This window comes from Varanus komodoensis, unplaced genomic scaffold (genome assembly GCF_004798865.1).
Source record: "Varanus komodoensis strain SLA01 unplaced genomic scaffold, ASM479886v1 scaffold18_3, whole genome shotgun sequence".
Classification (NCBI taxonomy): domain Eukaryota; kingdom Metazoa; phylum Chordata; class Lepidosauria; order Squamata; family Varanidae; genus Varanus; species Varanus komodoensis.
The window spans coordinates 6,824,624-6,851,794 of record NW_025335549.1 but is presented as its reverse complement, the minus strand read 5'-3'; the positions used below and the strand labels follow the sequence as shown (position 1 = coordinate 6,851,794).

The window sequence follows — 27,171 nt, the reverse complement described above, 5'->3', positions numbered from 1 at the left end:
CCATCTTTCTTTGCAGTCCCTGCTGTCAGCTGATTAATATCTCTGTTTGTTTAGAGTGGAGTATAGGTCAGAGTTAGGGAGCCTTGAAATTCAACTCCAGCAGAATATGGTTTGCAGATGAATACATAATACAAGCAGCCAAAGGGAGAGGCTTCCTCATTTCATTCCATCTTCAGGGTCTTCAATTCTGACCTCACTTCTAAATGTAAGTAGGCTTGCTTTTTACTGTTGCCTCCAAGTTCTCTAAGGAAGGCATGCTAGCCAGTAGCATTTCAAGAGGTAGACCTATGGGTGATTAATTTGTATTGCTCATAAATGTGCAATTTCCAAGTCATTATGGATTTTGAAAGCATTTCATGATATAAATCTTACACCCATCTCTTCCTCTCAGGACCTCAGAGTAGCATACATATAGTCTCCAGACATTTTCCTATTTACATCTATATTACATCATAGAACTGGTTAAAGGAATTGTTCAGTCTGGTACAAAATTTATTAAGAATTGATTATCACAAAAATGATAGATAACATCATCAGTTGACTAAGTTTGCCACCTTTAAAGTCAAAACTATAATTAAGTGAAGTTCTCACGCAGCTCTACAGGCCAAATTGAATCGGCATAACAATTTCCAGGAGGAATAGAGCCATGTTCTGCCAGCCAGTAAGAAAATACATATGTACATACATCCATATTAGAATAATTTCAGCATCATAGACATGGCTGAATACATGGGAATTTAAAGCTGGACTTTAAAAATGCAAAGCACTCAGTGCCCTCTGTCTGTATTTGGATGTCTATTCCACTTTGTCCCACATTTTTTAAAATTTAAAATAATTTCTTTCCCAAATCTGTAAATGTCCATAAACCCTTTTCATCAATATAACATGCATTCCCAAATGTCTCACAATTCCCATCCTCTGCCCCCTTTTGGGACGAAGGGGTTAGGGGGGTTGAAGGCACTGCTGGGGGGGGGGATCTTGTGAGGTGCCATTCTGATTATCAATTCTTCAGAAAAGTAGAGAGGGCAGAAAAGAAACTAGTCCTAAAGAGACACTATTTTCTTATTCTCAAAAGATAAGGAAGAAAGAAGAATTTAAGATAAAATAGGCTGAAAGGCAGGGAGGCAGGGAGAATAAAAGGAGAAGGTCATAAAAAGAATTGCCTCATTGGCTCATAAATAATAAAAATATAAATGTCATGTGAACTTTATTTTATGGTGTGGGTAGCCTACTAAAAAGAAAAAAGGGAGAGAAGCAAAGAAAGGCTCGTTTTGAAGGGAAGGACTACGTGTTCCCTGCCACTGAGGACCGTTATTCATGTCCAGTGACATTCCAGACTTTGTGACATTGGCTCTCTGTTGGCCGAGGACTCCAGGTTCTGTGCACTTGTCATTTTCAAACAAAATTGACATGAAGTTGCTACACTCAGAACAGACTGCCCTCTCTTACAAAATCTCTGTGTAATCCATACTGGATTTAAGATCCCCAAGATAAACTCATCTTCACATCTGCCAACATAAATGGAACTCTATCAACACCTTCAGGATTTATATGTTAAAGAATGCCCCCATCTTATTTAACATGGAATATATTGAGGGGCATTTCTAAACTACTGAAATGATGACAATGATGATGATGACGACAATGTTGATGTTGAAACTAATAAAGAATCTTGTGGCATCTTAAAGATAAGCATGTTTTTTTTAGAAAAGCTTTCATGAACACCTATGCTAGAATGACTGAGCTAGTGACCAGTATAGCAAGTATCAAACTGGATGGCTATAACAGAGTATTAGAGAAATCCATGACCTATAGGGCTATTGACAGCTACTAGTCCTAATGGCTATATGCTATCAGATGCCATATACCAGTTGTACACCAGTTGTACCAGTTGTACACCATGTACACCAGTTGCTGTGGAACATGGGTGGGAGGGTGCTGCTGCACCCCTGACCTACTTGTGGGTTTCCTATAGGAAGCTGGCTGGCCACTGTGAGAACAGAACAGAACACTGCTACTATGTTCTTACTGTTACCATAATGGGAAGGGGTGCTTGGGTTCCTATGTGATAAGGAACCCAGATTGCTTCAGTACTCGTCATCACATAGATAAATAGTATGTGTACAGAACTGCTTCACTGTAGGATTGGAACCTCTCTTCCCACAAAGGAGCCTACAAAGCTTGTAGAAAGAGGTTCTGACTCAGGTAGCTGTTAGAACCTGTAGCTGAAATACCAAGGTCACTGGACTCAGATATAAGCCAGCTGGTCACCAAGAGTCAGAAAATTTCAAATGCTCTGGGAAAGTGGTGTGACCTTGCTAATATAAAAGAGGAAAGCTTAGCATAATTATTCGCAGGGCACAGTGTCACCTTCAGAGGGCGAGCCAGTTGAGAAGCATCAGAGGGTCCAAGCAATTGGCCACTGAGCAGGAGAATCTACTTTCAAAGTGTGGGTTGCTTGTTAAATTTTGGAAAGGAACAGTTGGAATCAGCTTTTTATCATTAAGCCACCTTTCCCTAATGGCTAGAATTCTATTTTCCTTGTTTTCCTTGTTTCTTTTGTTATTTATTTCTGCAAAATTCTTCATTTATACTATAAAGTCTGCCTAGCCAGTCAGCATTTCCATAATAAATCCTTTTAACTAGAAAGTCTTTCTCTTGATCTGCTTGGAGGGAGCAGGGAAAGTAACGGCTAGCTTTAAATGTGATCTTTGATGACTAATGGCTATTATAACATGGGATGTGTGGCCAGCAGTTGTGTGCCATCTTCCAACATTACATGCACTGGGAATGCCCAACAGAATAAATCTCATGTTGACAACTGCAAGGAGTGTAATTTTGTGTACATAACCAGAACAGGAATGGTATCACATAATGCAACATTCAGGGTTATCTCATAGAAATGATGGAGGGAAAATACATCCTGAACAGTTGAAAACAAAGAACAGCAGTGGCAACAAGAATAAAAACAACAACACATGGTGTCCATTGGTGATTTATGCATTGGTTCTGTTCAGGAATTGAGATGTGACGATGGCTTGATTGGGGCTGCTGAAGGGATGATAGGTCTAACAGTAGTGATGGTGGCTACATGAAAGTTTCATGAGGAAGCAACACAGGAGTCCATATTAAATATGAATGTCAGTTCCTTGATAACACTGTAAGAAGGTGTTATCGCCATCATTTTCCGTGGGTGTGCCTCAGGTCAGTCACTGAGCATAGCAAGATCATGGCGTAGATAGGCCTTTGGTCTGAGTCATAAGGAATCTGCTTGTGTTCTTAGGAAGGGAGTCAAGTCCTGAGGGGAAAAGCAGACTTTTGTCTGTAAGCCTGGAGGTAAAATGCTTTTGGGCAGCAATGGAAAGCAATCTCAGATAGTGACCTAGACACCTCAGTGGCAGTCTACACTTCTGAACATCACAACAATGTTACTTGATTCTTGCCCTGTGATAGAAAGTTGGGTACATAATCATTTGCAGCTTTGACTTTAGCCACTGGTTATTATGATATGGGACGCAGATGGCAAAGTGGTGTAAACCACTGAGCCATTGGGCTTGTTGATTGAAAGGTCGGCAGTTCAAATCCATACAATGGGGTGATCTCCCAATGCTTTGTCCCAGCTCCTGCCAACCTGGCATTTCCAAAGCATGTAAGCCAGGCGAAGACCTTTTTATTTAAGCAACATTTTAAATGTTAATACCACTGAATTTTATCTGGCCAGGGTGGCTTATTTTATATTGTGTGTTTTAAATTATTATGATTATGTATATGTATATTTTAACTTATTGGTTTTATTTATTGTTGTAAGCCGCCCCGAGGCTTCGGCGAATGGGGCGGCATAAAAATGTTTTAATACATAAATAAATAAATGCAAGTAAATAAATAGGTACCACTTAAGTGGGAAGGTAACAGCGTTCCCTGCCTCTCAGCATTTAGTCATGCCGGCCACACAACCATGGAGACTGTCTGCAGATAAACACTGGCTCCCTCAGCTAAGAAACAAGATGAGCACCACCCCCTAGAATCGGACACAACTGGGGCATGGGGAAACCCTACCCTTTACCTTTTTTATTATGATGAAATATTATATAAGATGTTTCACTCAGAAAAATTGTGAGTAAGGAGAGACATGATACAGGTGTAGAGGATTATGCACAATATGGAGAAAGTGGATAGTAAGCATTTTTTCCCCTCTCCCATAATTCTAGACTCTTGGGTCATCTGATGAAGCGGACTGGTGAGAGATTCAGGACAGAAAAAAGGAAGTACTTCCAACAGCACATAGTTGAACTATGGAACTCACATCCATGGGATGCAGTAAATTCTACCAATCTGGATGGCTTTAAAGGGATTAGAGAACTTCATGGAGGACTAAGTTGCCAATGGCAGCTGGTAGTCCTGCTACCTACATGCTCTCCAGTACTAGAGGTAGTATGCTACTGTATCCTAACTGCTGTTTCAACCTGTCCTGCCTGAGGAATCTCATGGTCAGCTGGTCAGCAACTGGGTGAACAGAACATTGTACTAGATGAACCCTTGGTTTGATCCAGCCGGGCTCTTCTTACTTTCTTATGGCATGTTATCAAGATATAATGACACATAGTTAAAGATAAACAAAATTTGAAATGGGAATGTGCAACCATTCCTTAGTGGTGGTTGTGTTATTATTTTTATCTGCATCATTTCCTTTACCTTTTTACCCAAACAACCAGCTAATTACTACCTTGGAGATGAAGTATGGAAGTGGTCTCAGCAGGCCATCAAAGAAAGGTTGAATTTTTCTCTGAGCCTTAAAGTGTTCAGCGACTACATTCTTCCACCTATGGACAGGCTAATTAGATTAAAGGTAGAAGATCAATCATACAGTCTTGTCTCAGTAATTACTCCAGCTCTCTGAAAATTAATTACTGGAGTATTACTTTGAAGATGGGGAAAACCAGCACACCTAACGACTCAGGCATACACACGCATGCGACACACCCTGAGAGAATACACAGAGGCAAAACATAGCTGAGAGATCTATCACCTTTATATCTCCCAGTGGCAATATCTGGCTCTTGGTTCTGAATATAGTGCTTTATTATCATTAAATACTATGCAGCTCCTGGGTTTCTCAAAAAGGTTTCTATCTCAGTTTTGTAACGCACACACAGAGGGAGAGGGACAGGGACAGGGACAGAGTTCTGTTAAAGCCAGACATTGCACTGTCCACATATTTAACCCTAGCATGCTCAAGGGTGTGTGTGAAAAACGAACTTGAGTTTTTTCTACTTCAAAGCATGTTCTGTTTATGTCCACAATGTCATCTGATCTTCGTTTTTGGTTTTGGCTTTCACATGGCAACCTGTACATACCATTGTATATATTTTGTTCAAACTGTATGCATTGTGAGAATGTATGTGAGCCGCCCCGAGGCTTTGATGTGAGCCGCCCCGAGGCTCCGGCGAATGGGGCGGCATAAAAATGTTTTAATAAATAAAAATAAATAAATAAATAAAGTATCCATCCTTCCCCAATGATTTGAAGGTATCTGTAAACATTTTTATCACTACACATTTTTAATGTGAATTCCTCAAATTCAAGCAGGCTGTGGAAGACATATTTTGGTCTCTGTCTCAGACGTCAAACTTGGAAATATATGGACTTTGAGCACAGATAGCACTCAAGTTTTGTCCGGGAGATTCAAACTGGCTAAAACCTGAATCGCCTTAGCAGTGTCTGAAAGGATGTTGTATATATTCAAAAGCATGTGCATGTGTGCAAGGATGAGGTGGAGTAGTTAGATTAGGTCCATAATATGGGTGGATAAGATTTTACACCCACTGTGGTCCACTCACCATCACACCATGAACCTCCCCCCTCACAATTCGCACATCACTGTCCCAATCCTGTTTACACACCCTATGCACTGGACATTTGTTCTTTCTTTAAAGTAATTCACATTTGGAAAGAATTTGGAAAGAATATTTGGAAAGAAGGATTTGGAAAGAATATTTACAAGGAAAAGAAAGTATTGAATGAGATACAAAGGACATGATTAACATTCTTTATTCAGCTGTTACCAAAAGCTGTGCTAAGCATCAAGACCAATCCAGTGGCCTTGCCCACTGTACTATATTGCATAATGACATGGAAAACTTGTTCCTTTATTTCCTACAAGTATTAACTGCCTCCCTGCACAGTAATGTTGCAAGGTCAGGACACATGTATGGAAACAGAAGTGACTTCAAACTCTAAGTCTGAATCATTTTTCCATATTTGATAAGCACTGGATCATGTCAACATAGGCATGTTTGGAAAGGGATAACGTTTTGTTTCAGAGATACAGCCCTGGCACGTCACACTAAGCAGTGGTTGAAGAAAGCTAAGCAAAAGCACAGAATGCCAGATCTAAAAAGCTCTGGGAGTCACACAGTCCTCAAGCAAGCACACCAGGCTGTATTCAGAGAAGCTCCTAAATCTTGGAAACAAGGGCACACTGACATTCCTAATCTTCAGACCACAAACCCAGGTAAATTTCCTGACTGAACAGACAAAATCTTGAGCAGAGTTCATTATAAAGTTGCTTTAATCTCTTTCCCATCACTTGATTTGACCTTCCTCCATCCTGCATAGTCACAAGCCTGATTATAATATTCCCAAACAGACACCCAATTCAAAATATGTATTTACAGAGCAAATTTCTTGGGCACTGGGGAGGGTTCAATGGTAGTACAATTCAAAGGTCTGGGGTGAAATCCAATTACTGCCTTCCATGAAAGGAAGGAAACTTCATGGGAAGAAAGTTTCCATTTGAAGAAGTTCCCTCCTTTTGACTATTGGAGAACTCTTTTCCTCTGCACACCACAGTTCACTCAATTCAACACAGTGTCCCAACTCTGTTCAGCATTTTCAGGGGGCTGGGGGCACAAGGAAAAGGGGGCAAGGAACTCCACTTCCTTCAGCACAATTGACCAAGCATAAATCTGGATCCAACCCATTCGCAACATTGATACAAAATCCACATCTATGCAGTATAATTCAAAACACAGAAGGGTTCTTTCCTGATTTCTTTTAAAAATACATGAATAAACTTTTATTTTGTCAATTGCGATACATCTATTATTATCCATTCATGTCTCAGCTTTTATTCTGATTTTTATAGGATCTACAATGAGGACAAGGTGCAGAAACATGGATGGCTCCTATAAACTGCAGAATACAGGTGTATAAACAGTCTCACTGACACATGTATCACTAGGTTTTCCCAGAGGAGATGTTTTAGATCCTCCAACTGGTGCCTTCCAGTTATTTCAGCCTAAATGCCCAGCCTTCCTGCATATTGGTTATGCTCCCTGATCATCGATCATCTAGAACATCTGGAGTGGAAGACTGGTCTACATCTATAATATACAACATCTGTCACTTTCTATTCAGGCATGCAGATGCCAAAATGCATCAACAAATTAGCTCAAGGTTTCTGTTTCTTGTTTTTATGGCAAATATTTGCTCTATTGTATTGGTAAATATTGATCTGCCAGGGTTCATTTATCGTGAATCCTCATATTGTAAGTTTTCTGTTGAAGGGTAGCACTGTGAAAATTGATATCATCTTAAAGGATTCCAGATACAATTGTTCTCTGAAAACTGCCAAAGTTACAGAACATTACCTATGTCAAAGCACTGCTGTTGCAGTTGAAACCACATTAGTTCACACCACAGAACACTAATTATTCTAGGCATCAGGCTTCAACTGGAGCTGTCAGATAATTAGTCATCTAAGAAAAATAGGCGAGTCTAAACTGCTTGTAAGCTTCCCACACCCAAAGAGACATCTATTCGCTGATCAGCCCTGAAGAAGTAAGGTATGTCAACAACATTTGCTTGTCAGAGTGCATATCATTAATTTAAAATTGGCATGGCTGATGTTTCAAATGCAATCCCCTCACCCCTTCTGATTCCAAATGTAAAAGAACACAAGGCTTCAAAAAACCAGCAACTGATCCAAGCTGGATTTCTGACATGAGCCAAAAATAACTTTCTTTTACCTGATAGCACCTTCAAAGGAGTTGCCATGAAACTGCTTCAAGCACTAAGTGTTGTAGCTTTGCTGTTGTGTGGCAAGCAAGGCATTTCAGATGTGTGAGGCTACACTTCAGGTAAACAGTACCATTAGCATGTACTTATTTTTCAGTCTAGGACTTAAGAACTGCCTTGATGGAATAAATTCCAAAACAAATTTCTGAAATTGTACACCGATCTAGACAAAATCTAAGACCAAAACAAACATCCACAGAAATAGCAACAATACTGTTTAGAAGTACTGCTTAGGTTTGAAGTAATTTCATTATTATTTTTTTTTCTTCAATGTGGTTTGAAGTCAGTATCAGTTCAGCTGACATTTTTACACTCTTCAGTGACCAAGACAAAATGCAAAGCCTGGCTTAATATTCTCTACAGTGCGAAATATAAACTGAAATGAAAACAAAGGTGCTTAAGGACAGCTGTTGCTCAATGTTCGCCAATTACCACCTTCCTTCTACTCCAGTTCAAAGAACAGATGTCACCATTCTGTTGATTCGTATTCTCAATAGCTCAATTTGGTAATCTGCTTTGTCCCTTCTAAGAGCAGCCCTATGACATGCCAAAGGTAACCTATTGGAAAGTCTCCATTTGTGGTCATCCCCTGAGTCTCAAAATAAAGCTCAGAAAGTACAGGCAAAAGAAACACAAACCTTACAATTGCCAGAACACACTTCAGAAGAATGGGAAGGTTCACCTTTGCTCTTGCCTTTGCTGCAGGGATCATTTCTCCCTGCCCGGCTTCCCTGGCACATTGGATGCACACTTTGGACTAATGGAGGTTCCACTGAAAAAATGACCAGATGTAATGCACTTACTGGACTCTGGATCCGAATTGCCATCTCCCTCTGTCCGACTGTTGGGCGATGTCTGTTCATAGTATTCCTCTTGTGGGAAACCAAGGGGTAAAGGATGTGAAGTGCTTGTGGTGCTGCTGGGCTCGTGGTCTCCTAGCCCACTGTCACTGCAGCTTTCCTGTGAGCCATCGGGCAGGTGAAATGTAACTCGGCGCTGTGACTGCAGAGGGGGAAGAAAGTTACATGATTCCAGCAATGTCAACAAGCAACTGCCAAATGCATTCAACTGTGGAAAAGACACATTATTTTAGTGATACAGCAAGGACGTTGCATCTATCCATGATGGCTGTATACAAGTTTTCTTTAACTGAACTTCTTCCTTATGAACTTATGATGATTGTGCAACCCTATACATGTGGAGAGAAAAAAGTCCTACAGCTTCTGGCACAGTGGTGCAATCGTATTGTCTTTCTCTTTATGTATGCATAAGACTGTATGCTAACCTTAGATCATACTGAGATATAGGAAACTATCATATGCTTAGGCAGAAGTCCTGAATACTCTGATGACTTCATATGAAGCAACTTGGAAATTTCAGTGACTGTTGGAATCTAAAATTCTTTGCTGTGTTTACAGATTGTGGCAAGGGTTCGCTTATGAAATGTTGCTCTCAATACACTGGAAAGGATTCAATGGAAAGTCACAATATAGAATCTACACTGATGAGGTCAAGAAGGAAAGGAGGGGAAAGAAAAAAGAAGAAAAATAATTTATAATCTATTCAATGATGAGATGGGTAGAGTGCTCAGGTTCATCCTTGACACACAATAAATCTGTCTGGTAAATCAGTCTGGTATGGAGGACACAGTCCTATAAATGGCTCGGAAGGCCTCAAACCTAGAGGGTTCCGGTAGTTTGTGCCATCTTAGGATGAAGCTTGCAGGGTGGGAGCAGCAGTGGAAGTGATCTTTGCTTCTCTGTTCTACAATATCCTACCCCAGTCTCCCAAAAGGTGTTTCAGCCCATCTAGTGAGGATCCCTTGGAAGGAGAGGAAAAGTGCTGGAGGAGGCTCCAAGCCTTTCTAGTCTCCTCCCTTCCCTCCCTACCTATTGGAATAAGGTCCCCTTTTCTGTCTCTTTGAGGCCAATTTTCTAACCTTCAAATGTCAGTTCTGGCAGTTCTCCACACACCAGTTATGACAGGTAACCTCTGATCCTACTTTCTAAGAGAAGAGTGCTTTCTCTGAATAGATTTTCTGGGCATCCTATGGTTCCTAGGAAGCTTTGCTGGAAACCATAGATAGAATTGTTTGCTCACTTAGATGACTTTCTGCCCCATTCTTCAGCACTTATATTTTCTAGGGCAACTAAAGCTCAGAACCAACTATTTAAAGTAGTGCTTATCTCATTAATACGACACAGCAGCAAAATGTGGCAGATCAATAAAGACCCTGTGGACTGAAGCCACTTCCAACATAAAAATACTCACAAATGGACCTGATTTTGCATAGCTTGGAATAATGCTGAGCAAAGCAAAGTTATGCTAAGACCGAGTAGACAGGTTAAGCCTGGCCAATCTTAGCGCTGGTACCTGTAGGCACAGATCCTGCAATGGTGCATTATTACAGCCCCTTACTCCTTCATTTGCATGAAGAGGTCTGACCCCTGCAAGGAAGGGGGCATTTGGACAACTCTGCCCCTTGGACTAGTTCCCCTGGCTTCAACTTGAAGCTCACTGATATTCCCTGAATACTTCCATAAAGCTTTGTTGGTCTCTGTGAGAGAGCCTTTTGATTGTTTTTTTTTTTTAATGTTTTGATTGGTGGGGAAAAAAATAAACACACACATCCCCCCCCCCCCCATTGCTAAAGGCATATTTGAATATTTTTGGAACTGGGCATTTATGTAAGTACACACTTTCAAGTGAGAAGGCAAATTTAAGAAATTGTGAAAATATCCTCAAGAAATCAAATTGGGATTGAAAATTGGATGTGCCCATCAATTGTGAATAGGAAAAAAAAAATTGGGCACTTCCCTTTATTGCAAAGCCATGGGAATTGTCATAGAAATCTCACTTCTAGTGACTGAAGGTGGTATTATTGGTTTCAAATTCAGAGACATTGTAATTTATTCTTTTGAAAATAATGGCATGGTTCCATAGTCTTAACCCTATGTTCTTACAGATAGACATAATTCCTAGGGCGTCGTCCCTTGTCTGAGTCCCTTGTCTGTGGACCGGGCTGTTCAGAGACTCCCTTCCCTGAGACACAGTGGTTTGTTTGTTTGTTTTTGCTTGTGCTGTGCTGTGCTTTGCTTTGTTTTTCTTCCAATTTAAGTTTATTTTATCCTTGTGTGTGTGCGCGCGAGTGGGTTTTTGTCTGGGAGAACTGGGCGAGTGAGAGGAACTGCAGGACAGACAAGGCAGGGGACCAAGGAAAGGTCTCGGAAGGGATACCGATGGCAGACCAGGAGATGGCCTTGGCGGGAGCCACGGGTGTTGCTGTCCGCTGCGAGAGCTGCGACATGTTCGCCCTTCTCCACCAGGAGAGGCAGGGATACATTTGCCCTCGGTGCAAGATGGTGACCCTGCTAGAAGAGGAGGTGAGGTGCCTGAGGGCTGAGAGAGCTCTCCAGCCCCCCCCCCCGAGCAGCCCCCCTCTGGACAGAGGGTTGAGGGAGAGGCCACGGGAGGAGCAGCTGTGGAAACATGGAGCTGGCCCTGGCCCTCTCCTTTCCCAGCACGGCCTCCTCCTCCTGGCACCAATCTGGAGCTGGGAAACTGGTTCTCTCCACTTGGGGAGGCTGGGGCTGATGAGGCCTTGGGGGACCAGCAGGACCCCCAGCCTGGGACATCAGGCAGCAAGGGGGCCGCTGCGGGAAAGGCGAGGGGCAGTGCACGGCTGCCCACCAGCACCGGGAAGGTACGGCGGTGGGTGATTGTTGTTGGGGACTCCCTGCTGAGGGCACTGAGGCGGCGGTGTGCCACCCCAACCTGGAGACAAGGGAGGTTTGCTGCCTGCTGGGCTCATGCATTCGGCATGTGAAGGACAGAGTGGAGCGTCTTGTTCGCTCCGGGGGTCACCAGCTGCTCCTGGTGATCCATGCGGGCACAAACGATGTGGCCAGGCAGGGTGTGGTTGGGACCACCAGGGACTTTGAGGCCTTGGGGAAGAAATTCAGGGAGTGGCCTTCTCAGCAATCTTACCTGTCCGAGGATTTGGGCCAGGAAGGGACAGGAGGGCCTCCGAGGTGAACGACTGGCTTAGGGTGTGGTGCCAGAAGGAACGCTTCAGGTTCCTTGACCACGGCACTCGCTTTCTTGCCAATGGACTTATGGCAAGGGATGGGTTACACCTCACGAGGATGGGGAAAAGGTCCTTTGGAGATGCTCTAGCGAGCTTCGTCCGGAAGACTTTAAACTGAGCCGGGGGGGGGGTCAGGCCCCCCAGTAACGTGTCTGCACTGGACAAGTGTGGGAGGAGGATCAGGGCTCTGGGAGCAGGGTTTTAGAGATACTGCAGGGACTGACAGGACTCCTGGAGAGAGGGGCCAGGTATCAGGGAAGATGGGAGGAAGGAGGAGGCTGGGAACTCCAAGGAAAGGAAGCGGTGGGAAGGAGTTGAGGTGCATGTACACCAATGCTAGGAGCATGAGTAATAAGCAGGAAGAGCTTGAAGCTCTCCTGGGAATAGGAGGGTATGATCTGGTGGGAATCAGAGAAACTTGGTGGGATGAAAGGCAAGTCTGGAACGTGAACATAGAAGGATATCACCCTTTTAGAAAGGACAGGCAGGGAAAGAGAGGTGGGGGTGTGGCTTTATACGTCAGGGAAGGGACAAGATGCAGCGAGACAGAATGCAGCACAGATGGGGATTCGGTAGAGGCAGTCTGGGTGAAACGTAGGGGTTTTGACAGGGAAAGAGACCTGACAGTGGGGGTATGTTATCGCCCTCCAGGTCAGCTTGAGACCCTGGATGATGACCTGACAGGCCAGATTCTAAGGATATCTCAGGGGAGAGACACAGTAATTATGGGAGATTTCAATCCCCCAGATATTACTTGGGAGATTCACTCGGTGGTGACAGCCAGATCACGTAGCTTCCTAGAAGCTATAAAGGAAGGGTTTTTCACACAGAGGTTCTGAGAGGTGACGAGGGGGGGAAACATCCTTGACTTGGTCTTGACCAATAGGGAGGAGCTGATAGATGAAGTACAGATTAGGGGAGCTCCGGATGCGAATGATCACTCCATCCTTTGCTTTGAGATCAGGGGACTGGGGACGTGCAGCAGGTCGAGCACTAGAAGCTGGGACTTCAAGAGGGCCAACTTTGGCCAACTGAAGGCCAGACTGGGGAAAGTCTCCTGGGATAGGTTACTGGAAGGTAAGCGAGTTGAGGAGGGGTGGATAGCACTCAAAAGGGAGGTTTTGGAGACGCAAGCCTTGACGATACCTCTAGTCAGTAAGGTGGGGAGGCAGAGGAGAGTGCTGCCATGGATGCAAAAGGAGGTGGTTAAAGGGATGAGACAAAAGAGGAACCTCCATAGGAAATGGGTACTGGGGGAAATAGACAAAAGGGTATACCGGGAGGAGGAGGCCTGTTGCAGAAGGATTCTTCGCAAGGCTAAGGCTGATTACGAGCTGAGACTTGCCAAGAATATCAAGAGCAACAAAAAGGGCTTCTTTCAGCATGTAAAGAGGAAGAGAAAGGGGAGACAAGTGGTGGGACCACTAAATAAGGAGGAAGGAGATCCAGTGACTGATATGAGGGAACAGGCACAGATGCTAAATGACTATTTTGCCTCTGTGTTCTTCCCAAAACAGGACAGGGGATATCCGCATAGGAGATTAGATGAGGCTGGGGACTTAGGGGCACAGATTAGAGACACCCCCCTTGAAGTCGAGGGGCTCCTCAGGGCATTGGACATTACAAAGGCGCCAGGCCCTGACGGGTTACACCCGAGAGTACTTAGAGAGTTGGCAGGGGTTCTCTCACGCCCGCTGGCCTCCATTTTTGAGACCTCATGGAGAACAGGTGAAGTTCCAGAGGACTGGAGGGTGGCATCAGTGGTCCCAATTTTCAAAAAGGGTAGTAGAAAGGACATGGGGAATTATAGACCGGTTAGCCTTACGTCCATTGTAGGCAAAACAATGGAAAGGCTCATAATAGAGAGAGATCTAGTGATGCTACATAGGGAAGGGAGGCTGACAGCCACACAACACGGCTTCCGCAAAAACAGGTCCTGCCAGACAAACCTTGTGGAATTCTATGACAAGGTTAAAAGCATGGATCTGGGTTCTAGTCCCTGCTTGGCCATGGAACTAATCGGATGAGTTTGGGCCAGCCACAGATTCTCGGACCACTGTGTCTCACAGAGCTGCTGTTGTGTGGAGGAGGGGAATAGTGTAAGCCACTTTGAGTCTGTAAGAAAAAAGTAGGGTATTGATCTAATACTAAAAAGAGCAGGTTTGGGATGTCCTTCACTCAAAGTAGCCTCCTGCAGCCTCTTGCTTTCCAGATATCTGGGACCATAATGCCCAACATTCTCGATGAGTGTTCATGGTGGCTGGAGTGATGGCAACTTAAGTCTAAAACTTCCGGAGTGTGCCAGCTGCAGGAAAGCCATTTTGGATAATCTATACATCTACTGTTAGGAATAGCATAGAAAATTACTTACAGGAATGTTTTTAAGGTATTGGATAAGTTGACATACTCTGAGCATGTGATATATGTGCTGTTAAGCAAGGTCCATCTTTCTCTTTCTTTTATATGTATTCTGTGCAGACAGACAGACCAAACTAAATGTTCTTCTCTTCACTCATTGTGTAATTAAGTGTGATCGATGTGCCTTTACTCTTGTGTAAATGTGAATGGCTCTGATGGGGACCAGGTGCTCTGGATTGAAGGAGTGCTGACTCTTCCCTTCTTGATTCCTCTGAAAAAGTACCTCAAATGGAGAAGCATTTAAAAATAAATTTGTTTTTGACCCCAGTTTTGCACAGCTGATACGAGGTTTGCTTAGTTCAGAGGTGCACAGTGTTCTCTGAGAGATGGAACAGAATACTGGAGAGATATGATCCGCAGAAGACCTGTATCACAGGTATACTGATATTACCAAGATTCTTCTTCAAAACACTTTTCAGGTGTTACTTTGAACTCAATATACAGAAAACTGTGGAGGATGTAAACATTCATTTCTAAATGAACCAGCTGAAGGGTTCTGTGCTCGCAAAAGTAGATACATTGAATTGCAGTCAAACTACATTGATGCACTTAACCTAAAACTGCTAGTTAAGATCTTGGGATTTCAGTAGCCTAGTGAACAGAAATTTAATGTCCGTTTTCAAAAACAACCTAAAAAAGAAAGATTTTTTAAAGGTTTGTTTTCCTTTTCTTCCCAGGCTTTTGACAATGAGTGTATTATCATTATAAGGACAAGAGCATCCTTCAATCTGACTGCATATTTGTTTAAATTAATCTGTAGTGTTTTAATCAATTGGGGTGCAATTCTATTCAAAAATTCAAAAATAAGTCTTCCTTTCTCCAGCAGCTCCTGGATAGTAATAAGACTACTTCTGCTGAAATCCACATATTATTATAGTTTCCTTAATCTAACTAATTGATTAAATACTGAAGTGCTACAAAGAAAGTGTCATCTTAAACAACACCTGGGGAAAATGACAGTGTAAAAAACAGGTGTGAAATGTCTTTGACATATTTCACACCATTTTAATTATTTTACTGCAATAAAAGAAGGAAATTGTTTTTGCTTCCACTGAGTCCATAAGTGTAATTATGTTTTTTCTAAGGAATGTCAAATAAGGATATATGGTCAACAAGGAACATTACGCATGAAATCCTATTGAAGCAAGTCAGCTTTATGGGGGCGGGATGGGAATGTTCTTTTTCGAGTCATATTCCCTGCAATGAGAATTTCACTGGAGACATTTCTGACAGATTATGACCTAATTCATAACTGTGGGCAATAATCAGAGAAGGGGAAAAACTTTAATGAGTAAGGGTGCCGCCCTATGTCTATTTAGACAGGAAAAAAGTCCTACTTCTCCCATCACTGCTTACCTAGCAATTTAGAATTGCACCCTAAATGTCCCATATTGTTAATTTGCATACACATAATGGTTAGATGCTTCAACTAATCAGAATCCATCCAACCCAATATTGGCTTTGTGGCACCATTGTGTGTCCTAAAACTGGCCTATAAAAATGATAAACCTGGGAAGAAATGCCAATCCCCTTTGAAATTGAGCCTAGGCATTTCCTCACTTATTTAATTCAGTTGGTGATATTGCTGCTGGATTAAGAAGGGATTTCCCTTCCTGTTTTCAGATTCTCTGTTAAAACCAACCTACCAGAATTAAAAGTGAGTGAAGTGAACAGAGTGAGTGAACATGCTCCGCAAGGTTCATTTTGGATCCACGTCTATGAAATGGAATCCCAGTGGAAATCCACTGGTAATCTTGTTCCCCTCGCCAACTGTACCATACATGATCAGCTCAGCCAACTACCCAGTCCCACCTGGACCAACTGGCTCTTAGCTTTCACTGCCTTCCCCCTCCCATACTTGACTCTTAGTCTGTGTTGTTGCATGTGCGCTCAGGCCTACATATAGGATGCTGCAATCAAAATAATAAAACCCAGACTGTAATCCTTGTTATTCTGTTACTATTTATACTCACTCCCTTTGGAAACAAACAGGGAAACAGCTGGAGTCTGCGAATATTTTGTAATCTCATCCATTCCATTTTAAATGCTTCAAGGAAGAAGTTTCAAAAATAAATGTGACAGAAGCTAAGTCCCTGCTTTTGGCAAAATTGTTTTAGTGTGTCTTGCTTGAGATTGCTTTAGTGATGTCTGCTTTTCAATTTTTCAGAAAGAAAATAAAGGACCACATGCAAACATGTGGCCATAGATTCACCACTTTTTGAGTTCCATCTTCTGAACTGGGGCAAGGAGAAGCATGTGGACCATTGTTTCGAGTGTCATATGGTGTGGAAGAAATGAAATCTCCTGTGGGTATGCTAGGACCTGACAGCTGATGGGAGGACATCGAATGAGCAACTATTTGAAGAAAGGGCTCCTTGGTGGATTCGTTCGCTACCTTCCAGACCTCTACGATGTATCCACTGGCAGTGAGGGCAAGCTCTCCCAAGGCTGAAGAGAGAGCAGTCCAGAGAGATGGCTTCTACCCTTGTCAGCCACCAACCAATGAGCTGTCAGCTCCCCACCCACCCACCCTCCAGCCAAGGGTCTTCCCAGGCATGTACTTGAGTGCTGCCACCCCATCACCATCCCACACCTTCCTTTCTCTTTCCAACTCATTGCTGGCAGAACAAAAAGAAAGCAAATGTGCAGGTGGAAAGGGGTTGGGGTGAATGAGTTGGTGGGTGGGAAGGAGAAAGCTGCTTATGCCAGGTGAGTGGCAGGGCAGAAACAACTACGCTTGGCCAATAATATCCTCCTCATCTTAGCAAATGTGCTAAGATCTCCCCTGCTTGTCTTGACATAGCTTGGAAAAGAACTGGGTTGGCCACAGATGGCATCTCAAAATAATTCACATGTGGACCGAAAAGTTGGAGGGTCAAATGCTTCAGGTTTCTGCAAGGGAAAGATAAATTCTCCAACAGTAATCCCTGGGTAGGGCTCACAGTGGGTGGTCCCAGAGCTTCTTTTGTTGTCCTTTTCCATAAGGGTTTTTGGGAGGTCTGAGCTGCCACTAGACGTGGCAAGAGCATCCACTGGGTTGGCAGGTTAGTCCCCATTTTGCAGTGCTTCAGGAGGCAGAGCAGTGTCTAGCCCCAGGACACCAGTGGAGCAAGTACAGTGACAAAATTTGTCTTCCAATTTCCTAAAAGTTTTCTCTCTCTTTGAAAGAAGCTTCCATTGTCCTGCGTCTATGTTCTAAAGCAGAATACAGGGGTGCTCAGTGGCTTTTATCCTAGATTTTCCTTCTCTTAAAAAAGAGATGGTGTTGTGAAGATTAGTTAAAGAAATAGCATGCAGCTCATACATCCTTCTTTCATACCAACTTCAGGAAAACACATAAAGGCCGACAGAGAAAACTCTTTTTAAAGTTGGATCTAAAGATGCCATGTTCACCTGGGGATAGACTGTCAGAGGCACTGCATATCAAAGAATTGTCCCCTTTCTTTGACTTTTCTGTGTTTCTGGTACTTAACACATCTGAAAGCCAAGTCGCTAGCAATCACATCATCCTGAACACCTCCTTTTCTCCTTCCTGCCAAATCTTGTGTTTCCAGGGTGAATGAGCATGGAATGAGGAATAGCAAGAAAAACACATAGGATTCTGAGGCAACTTTCCAAAAGATGAGTTGAACGACAGCCATATCCAATCCATCATTCCCATTGTGGCCTTCCTTTTCAGCATTATTAAGATCTCTAGTAAAGCTAAATTGGGCATGTGCTTTGATTTAATAAGATCCATTTTTGACAGGTCCCTTTAATTAATTGTTAATAAGATTCTTAAGACAACATTTCTCAAATATTTGATAGAAGAGTCACTACTTTTGATAGTATAATTGGAGGTCCACTTAATGCATTCTGCAAGCTATTATGTTACTCATGTTATATAATGATTGTTGAGAAAATGTGTCTTCCATGGTTCCACTTAAACTTTTTCAAAATATACAGGTAAGAAAAAATTGTCCATCCTCAGGGGATCTTCTCACTTTTTTCTTGCTACAGTTGGGGCATTTCTTCTACAGATTGGAATAGTACTGAGCCAAAACCCCGCCTGCTCTTTTGCAACTTCTTTGCTTCCTTGTAAAACAGGTAGTTGTTTTCTCTGCCTCTCTTCATGGGCTTTTGAGAATTTCAGGGAAATGTGTCCATGTGTAGTTCTTCAAGATTACTGTTACTGAGAGGGAGTGATTGAAGAGTGCATATACATGCACTCTTTTACAGGTGATTTAATTTGTGATTTCATCCATCAGGAAGAGGAGGAGCGCAGCGGCAACTCTTCACTCATCCTGAGCAGCTGAAAAATTCCTTGATCGTGGAATTCCTTGTTTGTGCCTTCCTGGTCATCACCTGGAAGCAGTCTAGCAGACTCTGATTGCTATGGATTACTACCTCCAAATGCAGGTAGTCTGAGAACCTCTTAAAGACATGCTTTGTAGTACCGTTTCTAGATATGAGTTAGCCATTGTGTAGTGGGATACTCTCCCACCCGGTGTTGAAATGCCTTTACCTGTTCACCATCACTGCTGCCCATTTGCTTGCCTTCTCCCTCTGGCTCTATCAACAAAATGCCTTCCAGGGAGGGTGAAAAGCCTGTGACTCACTCTTCTGACTCTCGGGCCTGAAAAGGATAATGGCAAACACTTGTAGAAAGTGCAGGATTTCCCAGGGTTTGGTACTGGCCACCACTGCTCTACTGCAAATGTTATCCTGAATTGGGATGAAAAACCTCCAATCTGCAGTCCTGGTCCAGTCAGTGGAGTCTTTGCATTCGCTTGTGGGTTCCAGCCCCTCGGCTGCACAAGCCCTGCCACTGAAAGCCACCACTAATGGCCACTGTCATTAGTAGTCACAGATCAGACATAAATAGTCAGAGAAACGTTCCGGAGATTCCTTAGCTGAGACACCCATTGGAGAAGTGATGCTCCAGTGGCAACTAGGTGCAGGGCAGGAACTCACGGGGCAGATGAAGCCCTGATGGCTGAAGTGGCAGGTGCATCATCCACCCAGAGCCTTAGCTGCAATGGCTTCAACTGTGCATGGAGCCTTCTGGTCCAGGCAAACCTACTTACACTGAAGCCTGGTTCCTGAAACATAAAAACAGGGTCAGAAGGGGCCTCCCGGGCCATCTACTCTGACTCCTGGCTGCAGTCGACTCCACTCATGACATGCCTTCCTGAAAGAAGCAGGAAAGCTGGTGCTTCTGCTGGATAGCAAATTGGCCCATGTGAATGTGAGCACACCAACGTGATACCTTGCGGTCCATAAAGGGACGTATCCAGTCACTCCTAAATGTTTGTTCTCCCATGCAAAAATGGTTACAATTTCTACATATTGTGCAGTCGTGGTGGGGAAATGGATTACTTGCCGTGATCGAAGCAGCTGCATAAATGCCCTCAGAGCTAACGAGCTCACTCCCCTTTTGTTTCTCAGCATTCGCTAGGAACAAACTGTTCCTCGGGCTCCTCAGATTTGTTTGAGCGATTCTCCTAAGTCATAAAAGCTCTGAACATGTCATGCATGCAATAGGAAGGTGATCTTTACTTTGCCTCTCATTGTTTGGGAAACTGATCAAAGGCGGATTTCAATGATTTATGAGAAGAAGCCAAACAAGATCACCTCCCCATCATTCTAATTCTCTTTCATGCCAAAAAACATAACATGTTTGATGTGTTAATCATCATTTTCCCTTAACAACATCTACCAATTAAACGATCATCTTTCACACTTATCAACATCACAAAAGAGCCACGGAAATGAAATAAAAGAGCAAATAAAAAGAAGGGTGAGATATCACAACATTTAAAGTGTCACAAATATTTAATTTAGCTTTTGAAAGGCAGTTATTGTATGCTAACTAGTGCCTGAATAAGACTTAAAAGCAGATTTTAAAAATGTCATGTGTGTGCAACATTTCACATTGGCATGTGAGTAACTCGAAATTGCTCATGAAGATACATGCTGAATTGATGCCTGCTGTGTGGACTGAACCACCAAAGTTAAATAAATGTATATATTCCAGTTTCCTGCTTTTGTAGTCAGGTTATGGCAGTTGGCTATCAACCAAAATCTAGTTAAGATACTTCTAAGTTTAGCTATTTGCTTAATACCCTGCCTTTCTTCAGAAGGATCTCAGTGTCATTCATGTTGGTCTGTTGCATTTTCACAAGAGAATGGGTGGGAATGAGGACGGGCCATGACACAGTTAGACCTGCCGAGAACCTTCTTTGCATTTCATTTTTCTCTTTTATTTCTCTTTCCCAGACTTTTGCAGCCCTACGTTCTGGTTCTTTTCAATTGTTGCATTCAATCTGTTGGCTTTATGGTCTTGTGTCAGTTTCCTGGATGCAACATTTTATTGGGAATCACCATGCTAAAACACTGGTAGCGATCCAGATATGCCTGCAAGTTGAAATGCTGAAACCATCAATCCAATACTATCCATACCATACCACCAAGCTAGAAGATATGCCTTGACTGTCTGAATAGGTGAGGGCCTGATTGGAGCACACCCTTCAAATAGCTTTCTTTGTACTACATCCTGTTCAGCCTGGTGAAGCTCTTTTTGAAATCCAGCTGTTCCCAGAAACTGGTTTTATTTATTTAAAGCATTTGCATCCAACATTTTGATTTCAAAAGAATGTTTGAGGCAATTTAAAAGAACAGCAACAAAGACCCACACAGCCGAGCCACAAAGCGCCATTAAAATGCAATAAAACCAGTAATTACAAATCAGTAAAATCAGTAAAATACAAAACATGGCATAAGCAAGAAACAATAGCAATTTATTTACTGCTTCAGGACTCTGACCAAAAGATGGGTTAGAAATCTTTAAGCATGTAGAGAGGCAGTGTGGTTAAGGGTCCACCTGGGACTCGGCAAATGTGGGATCAAGTCCCGATGTGCTCATGAAGCTCACTAAGTGACTTTGGACCAGTCACAACCTCTTCACTTAACCTACCATACAGGGTGGAGGTTGTGAGGATAAAATGGCGAGGAGGACCAAGTTAGTTGCCTTGGGTTCATTGCAAGAGGAGGAAAGGTGGCATATAAAATGTAATGCAATAGGAAATAAGGCAGGCCCATGCCTCATACACTTCAGGAGAAGTACTGATGTCAGAATCACTGGTTATTAAAATCCCGGGCAAATAGAAAGATTTCAGGTTGGCACACATGGATAGTAGTAGGGAAACCTCTTTGAAGAAGGTGCTCCACAGCTAGGGGCCATCCCCTTTCAGTCATGACCAGCCTAAGTGTGGGCATTCAGAGAAAGGACCCCAAAGAAATCCTTAGGGTTGTTGTCTTACTCACAAGTAAGCTGGCAGTAGCTGGACATAAGTGATGGGAGAAAAAATGTTTGCAAACTTGAGTGGGAAGACAGATGCTCTAAACTTTTCAAAACAGCTGAATGCACAAACTCTCCAACTGTCCCGATTTATCATGGCCAGGCCCGTTTGCTTGTTGCTGTCCCTGATAAATCACTGCTCCTATTTTTGTCTTTTGGCAACTCTTTATTCAAATCTGTTCTGGCTGTGTTGCTAGAGATGACATTTTCCATGGTACAGCACCCCCGTATCCAGCAATTAAGTCTCTGAGTCCCTAAGTGTGCAGGGAGAAGGTGGACACATCTTGTGTCCATCGTGAGTCAAGGCACTGGGAGTCAGTATGGTGTAGTGGTTAAGAGCAGGAGACTGGGACTCACATGATCTGGACTTTGGGCCAGTCACAGACTCAACCCACTTCACAGGGAGTAAGACTGAGAGCACAGGAGGAGAATGATGCAAGCCAGTTTGAGTTCTTTAAAAAAGGGAAATAGATCTAAGAAACAACAACAATCACAATCAGCCTCACCAAACAGTTTGAGCTGGTTTGCCACTACCCATTCAAGGACCTTAAGTTACAGGGCATATACAATTCACAGAAGTTGGTTTTTTTTGTGGAGTGGTCCGCCTGGCACCGTCATTACTGGTCTTTCGGCGCCAGGTAAAGACCTTTTTATTTAAACATCATTTTAATTGTTAAAATATATGATCTGGCCAGGGCAACTTCTTGTTCCTTCTCTTTTCTCCTCCTATATTCTTTATTTACTTACTTTATACTGTTAATTTTAATTTTATATTATTATGTTTGTATCTCAGTGTATTTTTTGTATTTTTGTATTTAATGGTAATTTATTATGTTCTATTGTATTTCAATGTATTTTATTGTGTTGTAAGCCGCCCCGAGGCTTCAGCAAGGGGCGGCATAGAAATGTTATAATAATAACAACAACAACAACAACAACCTTCTCTTTCTGGAATATGCAGAAGAAAATGTGTTGTATTGTTTATGATAGCATTAGCTTTTAAAATTAGATTTTTCAATTGTGTTTCAGACAGGTACTTTTCTCCTTTCTCCGTGTGTAGGCACAGATTTACACAATGGCATAAGTTATTGCAATATCATAGTCATTGTCCTCTGGACCCTCATTTTGCACAGTAACACTCAAGGTTAGACCATTAAGTGCCTGCATGATGAAGCAGTATGAGCTCGAGGGATTTGGAAGGAGTTGGAAGCAGCTGATCAAAAATCAATTTGCTCTTTTTCCTCTGTTCCCCCTTCCCCTTAATTGTTCATGTAAAGGTCAAATCCTTTTCAAGCTATATTTAGGGATTTCACAAACTATGACATTGATAAACTCAAGATAAAGCTAAATATTTTCTCCTACATAGTATGTCTTTATCTATTCTTCTCTTTAAGCTGAGGAACAGGACATAATTTCTGTACTTCACTTCATACTATGGTAATGTGGGGTGAACTTAGAAACCTTCTCTTTTTTAATTTTTTTGAGGCTTTTTTTTTAAAGTTTTTTAAATTTTTTTAAAGTTTAGAGGAACACTTAAATGAGTTTCATTATGACTAGCAAAATTCCAAAAGGTGGACTGAACATTCCTAAGGTGTATCCTTTTTACACAGGCATTTAGCCCACAAAGCTAGGAATTCACAAGTTATTCTCTTCCTTACGTTAACCTTACAATCTATTGCAATATCTTTAGAGAGTGATCCTGTTGTTCCTAGAAGGACAACCTGAAGGCCATAGGCTACTGTGGATTGTTTTACCCCTTCCCTCATCTCATCACAACCAGACTTCAGGAGCTACAAACTCAGGAGAAAATCAGAGCATGGATGTCCACTACCCCTGTGGAAAGCCCTGCAGTGGCTGCTCTTACAACAGTGACTAAAGAAAGGGTTGGACCAATAGAACATAGCCCAGCAGAAGCAGAAAGAGGAGCAAGAAAGAGAAGCATGGATATGCTGGACCTACAAGGCTCACAGACACCCATCTGAATCACAAGACAGTAAATTGACTTGGTGGGTTCAGAGCCCTGTCTAGCTTAAAAGAGCAAATGTGGAGGAACAGGAAGCAGTAAAATTCTTCTTCCTCTTCCTGGCCTGCCTGGCAAGGCTGTTCCCAATCCATGTCCCATCATGGTAATTGGCAAAGCTGTAATTTAATCTCAGGAATCTGCTTTTTATAAATTGTTCGTGTATGCTAACAAATACAATGAAGGTTTATATCATTACTGTCTCTCTGTCTCTCTCTTTTACACACACAAACTTGTCCATCCTTTCTAAAGCTCTGGCCAACATTTTTGTATTTTGTTTCCTGAGAATGAAAGGGCAGGAATCAAGGTGTCACTCGGTACATATCAAAGAGCACCACCTTCCGAAGAGTACAAAATACCCTGCAAACAAGGCCATCATGAACTTGGAAGATAAACACAAGCTCCTTGCCATGCTTCTCCTTGCAAAACACATACACGCACACACACCTAAACCCACAGGCCCATTCAATAGCTGTTTCTGGAACATGCTGCCTTTATGACAGATAGCTCTGAACAAAGAGAAAACAACTCATTATTTACTCCAATCTGATGTTCAAATATCCTAGAATACATTTGTCTTTTTGATTCATGTGAAGGAGAGTGCCAAGAATCTTGCTGCCTTGTTTGCCTCCAATCCTAGGGTAGAAATCACAGTGGGAGCCCTCTAATGACAAACAGCCCTGTATTTACCCACTGGCCTCTAGTTTGGAACTGGAGTCATTAGGCAGTCTCACAGATGCCATCAATTAGCACCATGAGCCATGGAGCTGGCACTAATTATAACCCAAATTGTCATTTTGAACTGCAAAGCCAAGATGTTGAATTGGCATGATGACTACAGTCCTCTGAGGCTTTGCTTATCTTCTCCTGTTCCCGAACTCTGAAAGACAACTGGACGCCTGCTCTTGTATGCTAATGGCTGCTTTATCTCCACTATTCAGGAACCACCAATTTGGTTGCAAGTGTGCTTGATGGGAACAAATGCTATAAAAACTGCGTGGCTTCCAGGAAAACATAGACCCTCTGTCCAGAACCTCCACCTCTTTCCCATAACACCAGGTAAAGAACATAAGAGTAATTGTTCCACAGTGTCCAACCAGATACCCATAGGAAGCCCCAAATCAGCAACTTATGCGGACAGAGTTCCTTCTTATCTGTAGAATACACAGTATTTACACCCCATTTTTTCTTTCCCTCATGTGAGAGGAAACCAAAGGCAGGCTACATAAATCAATTTCATCTTCACAAGAATGCTGTGAGGTGGTGACTGGCTGACCCAAAACCTCCCAGGGAGCTTCATGTGGGGACTACATCCCAGGTCTCACCACCACATCGTACTCATATAATTGCCTAGTCTGCCCAAAATGAGTGGACCATGTATTGCACTCAAACAAACATCATCATCATCCTAAAATAAGAATGATACTAATAATTTTAAATATTCTTTTAACACTGCACAGCAGGCTATCCCAGCATCCAGCTACTCAGATGTAGGAAGCATATGTGTCGAAGGAGGTGAGTGTAAACATAAGCCATACTTCTTGTGTTCCTGCTCGTCTGGTTGTCTGGCGGGCCTTTGCGCACTGTGGCCAGTGTGTGCAGGGCTCTCTGTCAATGAGATCAGCAGAACCTACTTATGGGTATTCTGCGATTATGGACCCTGCCTTATCCCAGTCTGTGATCACAATGCTCTATAAGCACATTTCGCTGAACTGTACGTGCACCCTTGCAAAGCTGCATGTAGAGTGCACCAAGTTCTGACTGGCAACTGTGATGGGACCTTAGGGCAAGGACTGGCCCCAAACATGAGCAAGCACACACTTGCAGAAGGATGCTCTCGAAGCTTAAGATAGTCCTCCACATGTGCCCAGGGACTGGTGTAGAGGAACACTAGATATTCAGGTTTGTATACCTGAACATACTGGGGACCCTCAAAGATTGTGCAACCACTTTGAACCCCTGTAGACCTATTGCAGATGTGCAAGTCTGCATCTCTTCAGCAGAGGGGGGCTGCACAGGTTGAGGTAGAGTTGAAGTGTCTGACTGGCCCGTCTCCTGGAGATCTGCCAAAACCAAAGCACTGTTGGCCTTGTTGGTTTTGTATGAGAGAGTCACAGTTGTCAGCATGCAAGAAGCTGTGAATAACCTTTGAAAGACATGCAAGGTGGCATGATAGAGGGTTACACCGTGTTTCATGGTGTGGAGAAGGTTGAGAGGAAAGGTTGCTTTCTCTCTCACAATACTAAAACATCAGGCTAACTCTATGAAGTAGACTGGCAATGGTTTCTGGAGAGATACTTCATGCTATGCATAATGAGTGCATAAATTCACTGCCACAGGATGTGGTAATGACCATTGGCTTCAATGACTTTAAAAGTGAATTAGGCACACTCCTAGAGGAGGATTGGTCTATCAGGAGTCATTAGCCACAATAGACCGATGATTATATAGCAGATGGATTGCGCCTTGGACAGAATCTGGCCTGCCTGGAGCCCCAATTTAGTTCTCCAGGGTTCCCCAGACTGCTATGCCCCCTTCCCCTGGCCCCAATCTGTCCATCGTTCAGTGGTTTTGATGCTTCTCTGCAGGGGCTTCCCAGGCTAAAAAGCTGAAATGCTGATCCTAAACCTTTATTATTGGTGGTAGGAGTCTTCAGAGAATAAATGCAGATGTTTCTGGCATTTTCTACCCTGCCCACTTCTCTAATATGGCCCACAAGACCACAAGAATTTCCCCTTTGGCCTGACAGAGGTTCAGCATCCCAGCTATATAGGACTGCCCTGTTCCAAGGAAAATATCCTGGATACCAGCTGCAGAGAAGCAACAGTGGGAAGGGCACTACCACCTTGCCTTGCTTGTACCCACTGTGGCTACTGTAGTCTTGGCCAGGTGGGAAGCAACGTGGTGGATGCGAAGGCCCTTTGGCTCCTCAAACACCACTTGGTCACCCTTGGCAAAGGTTGCTATTGCGCAACAGTGTCTGCACATGGATCGGAGCTGACATGGCCAGCTTTGGAGAGGGCGGTTTAATCTCCAAAAAGCCTAACAGAGAGCCAGAATCGTTCAACCCACTCGTGTGGTGACACAGTATAAAGATGGCATACCATTTTGCTTTCAGTCAGGGATATATGATAAATGTATTTCACTTTCCTTTTGATCAGGAATTTATTCATTTGCACTTTCTGGTCTTAATACAGATACCAGGATTAGAGAAAGAGTGGCCCTGAAGGC

At 42.9% G+C, this 27,171-nt stretch overlaps 1 protein-coding gene across 1 annotated transcript in view; it reads right to left on the bottom strand.

The window, feature by feature from the left end:
• The window catches only part of PCDH11X (protocadherin 11 X-linked), a 620,940-nt gene that overhangs the window by 152,260 nt on the left and 441,509 nt on the right, over window positions 1-27,171 (bottom strand). The window contains exon 5 of the mRNA XM_044427355.1: window positions 8,880-9,078. Within this exon, the coding sequence (XP_044283290.1) occupies window positions 8,880-9,078 (199 nt within the window). The remainder of the gene's footprint in view (window positions 1-8,879; window positions 9,079-27,171) is intronic.